Source organism: Ranitomeya imitator, chromosome 5 (genome assembly GCF_032444005.1).
Source record: "Ranitomeya imitator isolate aRanImi1 chromosome 5, aRanImi1.pri, whole genome shotgun sequence".
NCBI lineage: Eukaryota > Metazoa > Chordata > Amphibia > Anura > Dendrobatidae > Ranitomeya > Ranitomeya imitator.
In genome coordinates, this window is record NC_091286.1 from 45,794,887 (window position 1) to 45,808,645 (window position 13,759).

The following is a 13,759-nucleotide window of genomic DNA, read 5'->3' on the forward strand; positions in this document are numbered from 1 at the left end:
TCAGCATTAGATAGAGGCTGAAAAACAGAATTCAGGGATGTGTCACTTGTCACAGTGCGTGCTGTTGTTAACTGTGAAGGATTTATTACTAAGAGATTAACATTGCCGAACTACATTAGTCCGACTCCGCCCCCTCCTCCTGTGATAAGCAGCTCACTGTCTATGGACTTTGTACACAGAGAGCCTGGTGTGGGCGGGGTTAGCTGTGTTATGGGTGGGGTTAGCGTTCTCAGCTCTGCTTCATTCTAAATCTAAAAGCTCTGATTGTGTCAGAACGGCTGCACCCAGTAATCTAAATGATACATCGTTGGATTCACCTCTTTGCCTACATCATGCTGCTCTCAGATGAGGTTACTAAAACCTGCTGACAGATTCCCTTTAAAAAAAAGTTAGTGGCAGTCATATTAGTCACATTTCCCATGACGGAAAACCACAAAACTTATAGTTAATTGGAAATGTTTTTTTTTATTTAGGGACATGCAGAATTGTTCAATCCTCCATATACAGATGTAGCAAGCAAAGTTTGTTTGGTGGTGCTAAATCTGTACTGACAGCCTAGTGTATAGAGCAGATGAGAAGGACGCACTCACTGGTGGCTGAAATGATGGCCAGCTTACAGCCGTGCTTATAGCCAGGATCAACACCCATTATAGTTCGCCCTCGAACTGGATTCGCAAGGAGCAACTGGCGCAAATTTCTTCCAAACATCATGATGGATTCCTTCTCTGCATCCGAGGTCAACTTCGAGCTATTGGGAAAATATAAATAAAAGTTGCAGACATTCGTAATAGTAATACAGCCGATACACACACAATACATATATACAGATCTCCAGCAAATAAACATTTATTTAAAGGGGTTTTCCCATGAACAAAGTTAATTTTAATTTACATTTTAAGGGATAGATCTTGGAATAATAATAATTTCCACAATTGGATGTGTTTAAATAAAATGTTCCTGTGCTGAGATAATCTTATAAATGTGTCCCTGCTGTGTAATGGCCGTGTCTGACCGTACAGGAACATGGTCTGATCGTACAGCTCCTGGGCAGGGAAGGACGCATAAGAGAGTATACAGACAGGACAGCACGGGATCACAGCTGAGTCTTTCTGTGAGGTAAAACATTGCTTATAAACAGAGAAATGTTTTGCCTCACAAAAAGAATCGTCTGTGTATCGGCAGAATGAGTTAACGGAGAATCTGGCAGTGAGCTTGTTCAAATGGAAGAGTATATCTAGGAGCGATTAAGGCCTAATTCTAAAACAATCACAATCGCCGCTACCATCGTGACTCAGCCTGATGAGCGATACGGGAGTGCGAGCTGCCGCCCATTTGCAGCTCTCAGTTTAACCCCTTATATCTCAGACTCAAAAGTCATATCGGAGAACACAATAATTAAATTACAAAATTGTCCTTTCATTTATTTTTATTTTTTCATTTTTATCCTGTCTTCTGACTCCATTACAGCTACAAATTGCACATTAACACTTTAGACCAAAAAAATTCAATACTGACACAGAAAACGACACTACTATGGCGGGCGCCGACCCACTAAATGCCACATATTTCAGTATAAACGTCATCATCTTATCTGCGTAAAAAATCCTATGAAAACACGTTGCGCGGTGCCAAGGACAACAGTCTCTGCTTCTCAGATGGGAAAGACAATACGACTTGCAGAAGGAGGCGTGAAGACAAGGATTGAAAGAACAGGCCGGTAATTCCACAAATCAATGGCACTAAATAAAAAACCAATCCACTGGCACGAGCGGGTGTGGAAAGCGGGTCCTGGTGCCGCGTGCCCACAGACGGATCTGATGACACCGCACGGCGGAGGTTTATAGGGGAAGCAAATGATTGATTTGTACAAGAGAATATCCAGCGAAAAAAATGAACAAATTTGGAGGTTGTATCATATATTTCCCAAATCCGTATTCTATGGTCGTACACCTCTAACCCCTTCATGACCGGGATATTTTCCATTTTTTCCGGTAGCTGTTTCAATTTTTTGGGACACAGAGCAGTCTACGGTCTTATTTTTTGCGCCCTCAGTGGCCTTTTTTTACGGTTATAATTTAGGGGATAGAAACCATGTTTTGATCACCTCTTATTGCATTCTATTGTAATGTTGCAGCAGCCAAAACTACGTAATTCTGACGCTTTGATTTTTTTTCTTACCAAGTCATTTACCGATCGGATTAATTTATTTTACATTTTGATAGGTCAGACTTTTCCGAACACAGTGAAACAAAATGTTTTTTATTATTATTGTTTTATTTTTAATGGAGCAAAATTTGAACTTTTGAATATTTTTTGTTTCATATTTCTAATACATGTTTTTCCACTTTTACCTATATTCATTAGTCCCCTTAGGGGACTTGAAGCTCCGATTATCTGATCACTTGTGCTATACATAGCAGTGCAACAGGACTGCTATGTATAGCGGAAATCATAATCTCCTATGAAGAGCAGCTAAACGCTGGCTATGGCATGAGAATCGTCATGACAAGCACGGGGGTCTTCAGCAGACCCTCGGCCGTCATGGCAACTCATAAGTGCTCCGCTCTACCAGCAGATGAGGGCTGAATAATTCAAGATGCGGGTTCAGCTTTGTAGCCCACATCAAAGTCAGGGGCAGGACATGTGACGTAACCGTACATCGTATGTTGTGAATGAGTTAAAGGGGACGTTTCATTTGATCTTTTAGGTATAAACTAAGACTCTCCTCCAACTGCTGCTGGTCCACTGATTCCGGAATCTGTGCTCCTCCGTTCTAAAGTTTTGCCCCCGGCAAAAATAGTGCAAATTGTCCCTACAACCAACTGGGTGTACAGGATACTATAGAATGTCACTGTGGGCGTTTTCCTTTTCTCCTCTGGCCAATCAAGACACAGCCACACCAACGAAAGGAAAAAAAAAAGTCCTGTGGTATACGCCCAGTTGGTGGTATGGAAAAGACTTTTCTAGTTCTATGGACTGACATGACATACCGGTATTCTCTGCAGAGAAGAGGATAAATGAGACGCTTGTAGGAGTCCTCTATGGAGTTCTGCAATATTTTCATGATCTCGGGTCTTACAAGTTGTTTTGGTCTCCACCTTCAAAAACACATGAAAAGATGAATATTAATACCGATCACGTGTAAGTGCCCAGTGTGAAAGTTGCAGCTGATTTTTATATTAGTATATACAGTACAGACCAAAAGTTTGGACACACCTTCTCATTTAAAGATTTTTCTGTATTTTCATGATTATAAAAATTGTATATTCACACTGAAGACATCAAAACTATGAATTAACACATGTGGAATTATATACTTAACAAAAAAGTGTGAAACAACTGAAAATATGTCTTATATTCTAGGTTCTTCAAAGTAGCCACCTTTTGCTTTGATGATTGCTTTGCACAATCTTGGCATTCTCTTGATGAGCTTCAAGAGGTAGTCACCGGGAATGGTTTTCACTTCACAGGTGTGCCCTGTCAGGTTTAATAAGTGGGATTTCTAGCTTTATAAATGGGGTTGTGACCATCAGTTGTGTTGTGCAGAAGTCTGGTGGATACACAGCTGATAGTCCTACTGAATAGACTGTTAGAATGTGTATTATGGCAAGAAAAAATCAGCTAAGTAAAGAAAAACGAGTGGCCATCATTACTTTAAGAAATGAAGGTCAGTCAGTCCGAAAAATTGGGAAAACTTTGAAAGTGTCCCCAAGTGCAGTGGCAAAAACCATCAAGCGGAAAAATCTTTAAATGAGGTGTGTCCAAACTTTTGGTCTGTACTGTATGTATACATACAAGAGAAAGAGAAAAAAAATACATTAATCAAAAAAACGTGTTTAAGTAGCAAAAAACAAGGCACAGAGGTACAGAAGGAGGGAGGACCCTGCCCGCGAGGGCTCGCAGTCTGCAGGGGATGGGTGAGGATACACTAGGAGACGGTAGGCATCAGAGACTCTCTTCCTATGGCCAAACACAAAATGAATTGAGTCTAAAATTAAAAGTCTCTACATAAAAAATTGTAATCTCACAGACGTTTCTACATTGATATCTCTAAAATAAAATATCAGCGGAAATTTTCAATAATTTCCATGTCTTCAAACTGCCAGAAATCGTCTTCTCTCAGATCCTGATGTGTAGAGCGTTGCCACATAACACATGTAGAAAAATCACTCAAACGCCAAAAACCTCTTTTTAGCACAACATAAAATATTACTATAACCCCAAAGTAATCGGACTGGACATCGGAGAAGAAGCAGAAGGCACAAGACAATCTGGAACAATGTATACAGACCTTTCATTCACACACCACCTGCAGAAAGCATCCTTCACCCTGTCAGGAACGTTGACCTTTACTGTCAGGACTTTCAGATTTTCTCCACGGTTAATGGCCAGAATCTGAGCAGAAACATAAATGGCAAAGACAGATGACACACAAAAACCCAAAACATAAACCCATCAAGCCAACATCCATGGAAGCACATTTATTATTATCATTATTATTATTACAAAAATTATGTATAAGTATGATAATTCTACAAATACATATTATTCAGAATTATATTAAAAAATATTAATAACCAGCAGGACAAAATGGACCTGACACTTCAAATTGTTTGTGTGTGTGTTGTTTGTCTCTCTCTCTCTCTATATATACATACATACATACATACATACAGACACACATATTAGGCAGGTGCGGATAAAATGCTGCACAGTGAGAACACTTAAAAAAATAAATCGTTTATTTTTATCAACAAAATACAATGTGAATGAACAAAAGAGAAATCAAATCTAAAATCACATCAATATTTGGTGACCGCCCTTTGCCTTCATCAATTCTTCTAGGTACTTGTCACTTACAAACAGTTTTTGAAGGAACTCCACAGGGAGCTTGTTCCAAACATCCTGGAGAACTAACCACAAATCTGTGGATGTTACTTGTGCAAATGCTTCCGTCCCTTCATGTAATCCCAGGCAGAATGAATGATGTTGAGATCAGGGCTCTGTGAGGGCCGGATCGTCACTTCCAGGTCTCCTTGTTCTTTTTTTCCTCTGAAGATACAAGTAAACCCTTATCTATCATATAATACCATCAAGGAGGCTTCTGATTGATTCTTTATATATTCTGCAGTAGGACAACAATTCCAAACATAAAGATGATGTCTTTACGTAAAGAACAAGGAGTCCTGGAAGTGATGATACAGTCCCCACAGAGCCCTGATCTCATCCTCAAGGATTTGCACAAGTCACATCCACAGAAGATCTGCGGTTACTTTTCTAAAGGCCCCTTCACATTAAGCGACGCTGCAGCGATACCGACAACGATCCGGATCGCTGCAGCGTCGCTGTTTGGTCGCTGGAGAGCTGTCACACAGACCGCTCTCCAGCGACCAACGATGCCGGTAACCAGGGTAAACATCGGGTAACTAAGCGCAGGGCCGTGCTTAGTAACCCGATGTTTACCCTGGTTACCATCCTAAAAGTAAAAAAAAAACCAAACACTACATACTTACCTACCGCTGTCTGTCCCCGGCGCTCTGCTTCTCTGCACTCCTCCTGTACTGTCTGTGTGAGCACAGCGGCCGGAAAGCAGAGCGGTGACGTCACCGCTCTGCTTTCCGGCTGACCGACGCTCACAGCCAGTACAGGAGGAGTGCAGAGCACAGCGCTGGAGGACAGACGGCTGTAGGTAAGTATGTACTGTTTGTTTTTTTTTACTTTTAGGATGGTAACCAGGGTAAACATCGGGTTACTAAGCGCGGCCCTGCGCTTAGTTACCCGATGTTTACCCTGGTTACCAGTGAGGACATCGCTGGATCGGTGTCACACACGCCGATCCAGCGATGTCAGCAGGAGCCCAGCGACGAAATAAAGTTCTGGACTTTATTCAGCGACCAACGATATCACAGCAGGGGCCTGATCGTTGGTCGCTGTCACACATAACGATTTCATTAATGATATCGTTGCTAAGTCACAAAAAGCAACGATATCGTTATGTGTGAAGGTACCTTAAGATGTTTGGAACAATCTCCTGCCAAATTCAAAAACAGTGTGTAATTACCTGTGTAACGGTGTGTAAGAATAGATGCTTTTCTGAAAGCAAAGGACGGTCACCAAATATTAATTTGATGTAGATTTGCTATTTGTTCATTCATTCACTTTGCATTTTGATAAATTGACAAAAAAGGCTATTAACATTTTTATTTTTCCGGACAACATTGCTGGCACCCTCAACTTAATATTTGGTTGCTCACCATTTGGAATAAATAACTGCAATCATTTGTATCCTATAAAGATCAACAAGCGTCGTACACCTCTCAACTGGAATTGTGGACCACTCTTCAATTGCAAACTACCTTGTCCCAACAACAATTTTAAGATCTCTCCACAAGTTTTCAATGGGATTTACATCCAGTCTCATTGCTGCCACTTCAAAACTCTCCAGCGCTTTGTTTCCATCCATTTCTGCGGGGTTCTTGAAGTATGTTTGGGGCCATTGTCCTACTGGAAGTCCCATGACTTAGGAAGCAAACCCAGCTTTCTGTCACTGGGCACTACATTGCGACCTAAAATCCTTTAGTAATCTTCAGATTTCATGATGCACCCAGTGAAGGCACCCGGTGCCAGAGGCAGCAAAAAAACAAAACATCTTTGAACCTTCACTATATCTTACTGTAGGTAGTGTTCTTTTCTTTGTAGGCATTCCATTTCCAGTAAACAGTAGAATGATGTGCTTCACCAAAAAGCTCTATCTTGGTCTTATCTGTCCACAAGAAGCTTTCCCTGAAAGACTGCGGCTTATTCACACACATTTTGGCAGACTACAGTCTAGCTCTTATGTCTCTGTGTCAGCAGTGGGGTCCTCTTGAGTCTCCTGCCATAGCATTTCATTTCATTCAAATGTCGACAGATTATCAGTGCAAACTATGATGCACACTGAGCCTGCAGGACAGCTTGAATTTCTTTGCACTTGACTGGGGCTGCTTATCCACCATCCGGACTATCCTTCTTTGCAACCTTCCATCAATTTGTCTCTGCCGTCCACATCCAGGGATAATAGCTACAAGTGCTATGGATTGTAAGCTTCCTGATTATGTTGCACACAGTGGACAAAGGAATATCAAGATCTCTGGAGATGGACTTGTAACCATGAAATTGTTGATATTTTTCAACCATTTTAGTTGTGAAGTCCTCAGACAGTTCTCTTCTCTTTCTTTTCTCCACAATTCAAGGACTGAGTCAACTTCTCCCCTTTTTATCTGGTTTCAGGTGTGATTTTAGTATTGCCCACACCTGTTACTTGCTACAGGAGAGTTTGAGTGAGCATCACATGCCTGAAACAAAGCAGTTTACCGCAATTTTTCCCCCGTTTTTTTTTTTTGTGCTGTACCAATACACACCAAGGAAATGAACATGTGTATAACAATCCATGTGTAATTTCAATAATTTTCTGGGAGAAATACTTCATTTTCTGGAACAATCTCGAGGTTGCCAATACTTTGGGCCAGGGCTGTATATACACAGTCTGTGTATACACACATTGCATACAGTATATTTCATTCTGGACACATTATAATGAATACATTTATCTTAATTTTTAAGCTTATTTACTGCACGCTTGTCTTATTACCCTCTTGATTTGTTTGTTAGCTTTACATATTAAACTCTGGAAGAAAAGGGTACACTTTACTCAAAATAGAAATATTTTTCGTGACATCTTATAAACGAGGAGAGGATTTTTTTTTTTTTTTTTGGCAGCTGTCTTAAATGTCGCCTGAAAATAGAAAATATTAATAACTAGATGTGACGTAATCGGGTTTCTCACGCATTCCCATCAATAAGATTTCTGTCCAATTAAGGATAAGATCTATGAACAAAATAAAAGTGAAAAGGTTCTTGTATACTGTGTGCGCGAAGTCTGTAAGCAGGAAATCTCTCGCCGAGGACGGCCCTTACCGAGGCTTAACGTCACGGCTCCAGAAAACAAAGAATATTTGTCATCGGTCTTTGAAAGGTAAGTAATTCTGAATTATTGTTCTCATTTTATATATTTTATTTTACATTTTATATACCGTATGTGTGTAACTGCAGATATAAAAAGGCATAAATTACAGGAGAGAAGAGGTGTACTGTGGAGAACAACGAACACTATCTTCAGTGCAAATTTGGCGTATTAAGCAAACTGCGCAAACTTTATGCCATTTTTAATAAACCAATGAAGCACAATGAAAATAGCTCAACACAACTAACGCAACAAATAGTTCCTCTAAAGTCAACACAAAATATCACTTTTAAAAGTTGTCACGAAGAAATCTGAGGCACTTTAAGAAGGAGCAAGGAAACATATTTCCAATTATGTCTATTCAATTGTCAACCACGGCTCTCTGGTGTGCTGAAATTCATGTTTTACATATATGTAAATTAGGCTTGCAAGTGCACCGGCGGGCATATCTGTGCACTTGCAGTCCTTGGCTCGTCTTCACTTCTCTCCACCAGCGTCATCCCAGCTTCTAGATTGACAGCACAGAGGCTCTGCTGCACGACGACACCTCTGCTCGACATGGTCATTCAAAAAGCAAAGGTGGCACTGGTGGGGAGAAGAGAAGAAGAACCGTAGACCACAAGTTCACCACAATCATTCATCACTGACTAGGTGACATTGGAAATGTGTTTCACTGTCCCATCCTCACGTTTTCTAGGTACATTTTTCTTGGCAGGTTTACTTTAATGACTACTAAAGTTTCAGAATTATTCACCCCTTCCTAACATTTACCCTCAGTACTTAGCTAAGCCCCTGAGGCTGTTATGCCCTATTGGCCCTCTGGCTGTTATGCCCTATTGGCCCTCTGGCTGTTACCACCTGCTATATATGTGATGTATAACCAGGCACCATCTTCTGGCAGCGTTACTGGGGAATTCCTCATCGGAAATGGCCATCAGTTCATTAATATTCTTGAATTTACTTATTCAACTGCCTTGTTCAGATCCCACCAAAAATGTTCTATGGGGTTCATGTCAGGAGACTGTGATGACCACTCCAGAATCTTCCAGGACATCTTCTGAAGCCAAGTCTCGGTGCCTGGGATCATTATTGTGTTGGAAGTTCTAATGCTGCGAAAGCTTCAACTACTTCATAGAACACATGAAGCTTTCTCCTAGGATTTCCTGATATTTGATGGAATCCATCCCTCCTTTCAAATGCGGAAGGTTTCCAATCCGAGCATGGAGATCTTCAGCGCTTATTATGCGCCTTACTGTGCAAACTAAAACCTCAGTGCCTGCTGCCACCACATCTTGCTGCAGGTCTTTTGCGGTCACTCAACGGATTTTGACCACCTGCCTCCTCAGGCATCCGGTGTCAGCCGGTGACCGCTGCCTCTTTCTGCCACATCCAGGTAATGTAGCCAGTGTTCCTCGATCATTGAACTGTATCTCTAGGAACATTCAATGTTTTGCATCTTTCTGTATCCTTCTCCTTGTTTGCACAAAGCAATCATCGCTTCTCTTAACTTTATGGATCAATCTTTTGACAACCCAAGAACATTAGTGAACTGGAAGAAATTGTCAATGAGGAACTGGCCAAGATTCCTTAGAAGCAGGTGTCTGTCGGTGCATCACATTTCCAGCAGGTCATAACAGCCAGAGATGCTCTACTAAGAACCAAAGATGCTTGTCATGAAAGAGGTGAACAATTCAGAGGCTTCAGAAGTGATTAAAAGTGGCACTTTGTGTTGAATTGTTAGCGATGACAATCAAGAAGTGGGTGCAGCACCAGCGGGGAGAATTAAAGGGGAGACGAGGACCACAAGTGCACTGATATGTCACGGGTGCATTTGCGAGCCTAATTTGCATACAAATAAAATAGGGATTATTGTGTACTCACCGTAAAATCCTTTTCTCTGAGCCATTCATTGGGGGACACGGTCTGAGTCCCACAGTCTGTGTCCCCCAATGAGGCAAAGGAGAAACATTAATTTTGAGGCAATAGGATAGAGACTGAATAGGTATCATTGGAAATATGATTCCTTGCCCTGACCTAAAGTGCTTCAGGTTTGTTAGGCACACTCTTACGGACATGTAGCCTTTAGAAGTAGCAGGTTATGCTAAATTTGGAGAAGCCTCTTGTTATATTAGTTGTGTTGAGCTATTTACAATACTCGTTTCATATCAAACAGCAGAACGTTTGTAAAATTTAATTAATAAACAAAATTTGCAATGAAAGGGTGTGAATAATTTTGATTGCAAAAACCTATCTATCCCAAAGAATAAAAAGTGCGTTAGATTTCACTTAATTCTCACTAACTGTAAAATACACGATAATGATTGAGAGCAGATTGGTAGAAGTGATTACAGTCACAGTCAAGCAAAGGAAAAAAGGACAAAAAAAAAAAAGTATTCAGCTTTGGCTTTTTCTGTGGGTGATTTTGCAGCTGCACACATGGGCCCAGAGCACTGTCACGGCCGACCGTGTCCTGTCAATCAAGATGTTTAATTCAATCACTGGAGAACTCAGACATGTCACATATGCTAAATGCAACATTTTCAAAACCTCCTCGGGACATAGTAACAATTTATATTCCTCAACTTTACAGTGCGGGTGACATACTAAGCCTGACATATCACTGAGCAAGAAAGTTAGTAGGAAAAATATCAGCTGAGATTCTAGAGCACACCGTACCGACATTTCCAAGGCAAACTATTTTCTGGCACTTTTTCATTTTTAAATAAGTAAATATATACTGTATAATTATATATATATATATATATATATATATATATATATATATATATATATATATATATATATATACACACACACACACACACACACTGTATATACACACATACACCATGGGGGAAATAAGTATTTGATCCCTTGCTGATTTTGTTTTGATTATGTTTGCCCACTGACGGAGAAATGAACAGTCTATAATTTTAAGGGTTGGTTAATTTTAACATTGAGAGATAGAATAATAAAAAAAAAATCCAGAAAATCACATAGTATAAATTATATAAATTTATTTGCATTTTGCAGTGAGAAATAAGTATTTGATCCCCTACCAACCATTGAGAGTTCTGGCTCCTACAGACCAGATAGACGCTGCTAATTAACTCGTTTCCTACATTATAGACAGCTGTCTTACATAGTCACCTTTATAAAAGACTCCTATCCACAGACTTAATTAATCAGTCCCACTCTAACCTCTACAACATGGGCAAGACCAAAGAGCTTTCTATGGATGTCAGGGACAAGATCATAGACCTGCACAAAGCTGGAATGGGCTACAAAACCATAAGTAAGACGGTGGGAGAGAAGGAGACAACTGTTGGTGCAATAGTAAGAAAATGGAAGAAATACAAAATGACTGTCAATCGACATCGATCTGGGTCACCATGCAAAATCTCACCTCATGGGGTATCCTTGATCATGAGGAAGGCGAGAGACCAGCCTAAAACTACACAACTACACGGGGGTAACTTGTTATTGATCTCAAGGCAGCTGGGACCACAGTCACCAAGAAAACCATTGGTAACACATTACTCCATAAAGGTTTAAAATCCTGCAGTGCCCACAAGGTCCCCCTGCTCAAGAAGGCACATGTGCAGGCCCATCTGAAGTTTGCCAATGAACACCTGGATGATTCTGAGTGATTGGGAGAAGGTGCTGTGGTCAGATGAGACAAAAATATATGTCTTTGGCATTAACTCAACTCGTCATGTTTGGAGGACGAGAAATAATGCCTATAACCCAAAGAACACTATCCCCGCTGTCAAGCATAGAGGTGGAAACATTATGTTTTGGGGGTATTTCTCTGCTAAGGGCACAGGACTACTTCACCGCATCACTGGGAGAATGGATGGAGCCATGTACTGTGAATTCCTGCGTGACAACCTCCTTCCCTCCACCAGGACATTAAAAATGGGTCGTGGCTGGGTCTTCCAGCAAGACAATGACCCAAAACATACAGCCAAGGCAACAAAGGAGTGGCTCAAAAGGAAGCACATTAAGGTCATGGTGTGGCCTAGCCATTCTCCAGAACTTAATCCCATAGAAAACTTATGGAGTGAGCTGAAGCTCCGAGTTGCCAAGCGACAGCCTCAAAATCTTAATGATTTAGAGATGATCTGCAAAGAGGAGTGGACCAAAATTCCTCCTGACATGTGCGCAGACCTCATCAACTACAAAAAACACCTGACTGCTGTGCTTGCCAACAAGGGTTTTGCCACAAAGTATTAAGTCTTGTTTGCCAGATGGATCAAATATTTATTTTTCACTGCAAAATGTAAATAAATGTATATAATTTATACAAATATATATATATATATATATATATATATATATATATATCACCATTAAAAGGTAGGTAGAACTCAAAATAGTTACCAAAACAAGATGACCTTATTTACCCCATGTGACGTGGTGACATTTTGGTTCAAATTTACCTTTCTCAAAAATAAAAAAAATAAAAAAAGGCCTCCACCTTCTCTATTTAATCAGTCCGTCAAAATCAGACCGCATTCGGATGTCACCCAACTGCGGTCCCAATTTATTTATTTTTTCAGCCGATTTAATAGACTTGCCCTGTCTCCCATATTATCTGCGAACCACTCTGTCCGAGCAAAAAAAAGTTGACCATGTGTGCAGCCTCATAGAATATCACAGGTAAGAGTGCTATACGTGAAAATCACAGATCGCACTCATACGAGAAGATCGGTCGTGTGTACAAGTCCTTAAATAAGTCACTGTGCCCCTCAAGGATAAAATTAGTGTAACTTACACTAAATTCAACGGAAGGTTCCAAAAAAACAAACAAAAAAAAGCACAGGAAAATGCGCATCAACAGATTTTGACTTGGATCTCTCTGAAAAAACTACACTAAAAGTCCAAACCTTTTTTTTCCCCAAGATGAAACCACTTCAGGAAAAGCTCCTTTCTGAAGAGGGTTGTTTTTTTTTGTTTTTTTAAAGCATCCTTTACAGATTTTTTGGCATGATGTGTTACGTTTGGAGCGGAATCCAAGATGACCTAGGCCTGTGACCTAGGCCAGGGTCACACAACTGTTTTTCTCCGATCTGAGAAAATTGGTCCGATTCTGCTAATCACACTCTGATCAGACACTTATAAGAGTGCAACCCAATTTTCCACTTTTCTAAAAGTGTAAGACGCTTCCTTTTTGTTTGCGCAGTGAAAATAAACATTGTCAAAAATTCACCAATAGCTCAACGTGGCAAGTGGGAACTTAACGTTAAAGGGGTTTTCGAACAAACAAAAGTTGATTTGAATCAATAGATCTTGGAATAATAATAATTTCCACAATTGGATGTGTTTAAATAAAATGTTCCTGTGCTGAGATAATCTTATAAATGTGCCCCTGCTGTGTACTGTGTAATGGCCGTGTCTGACTGTACAGGAACATGGTCTGATCACACAACAGCTCCTGGGCAGGGAGGGGAAGCATAAGGCTATGTTCACACTTTGGGGGATTTTGCTGCGGATGCGCAGCGGATTTGACCGCTGCGGATCTGCAGCAGTTTCCCATGAGTTTACAGTACAATGTAAACCTATGGGAAACAAAACGCTGTGCACATGCTGCGGAACAAAATGCGCGGAAATGCAGCGGATTACATTCCGCAGCATGCCACTTCTTTTCTGCGGATTTTCACCTGCTCCAATAGGAAACTGCAGATGAAAATCCGCAAAAGAAACCGCAGTAAAAACCGCAATAAATCCACAGTAAAAACCACGACGGGTTTTCAC

General features: G+C 40.6%; 1 protein-coding gene across 3 annotated transcripts in view; it reads right to left on the reverse strand.

Annotated features, from left to right (window-relative positions):
- Positions 1-13,759, reverse strand: part of SRBD1 (S1 RNA binding domain 1) — a 268,478-nt gene that overhangs the window by 175,122 nt on the left and 79,597 nt on the right. For all 3 annotated transcript variants that reach the window (XM_069768624.1, XM_069768625.1, XM_069768626.1), the window contains 3 exons: positions 4,292-4,395; positions 2,991-3,098; positions 591-748 (listed from right to left, as the gene is read on the reverse strand). In XM_069768624.1, coding sequence (XP_069624725.1) covers positions 591-748; positions 2,991-3,098; positions 4,292-4,395 — 370 coding nt within the window. The remainder of the gene's footprint in view (positions 1-590; positions 749-2,990; positions 3,099-4,291; positions 4,396-13,759) is intronic.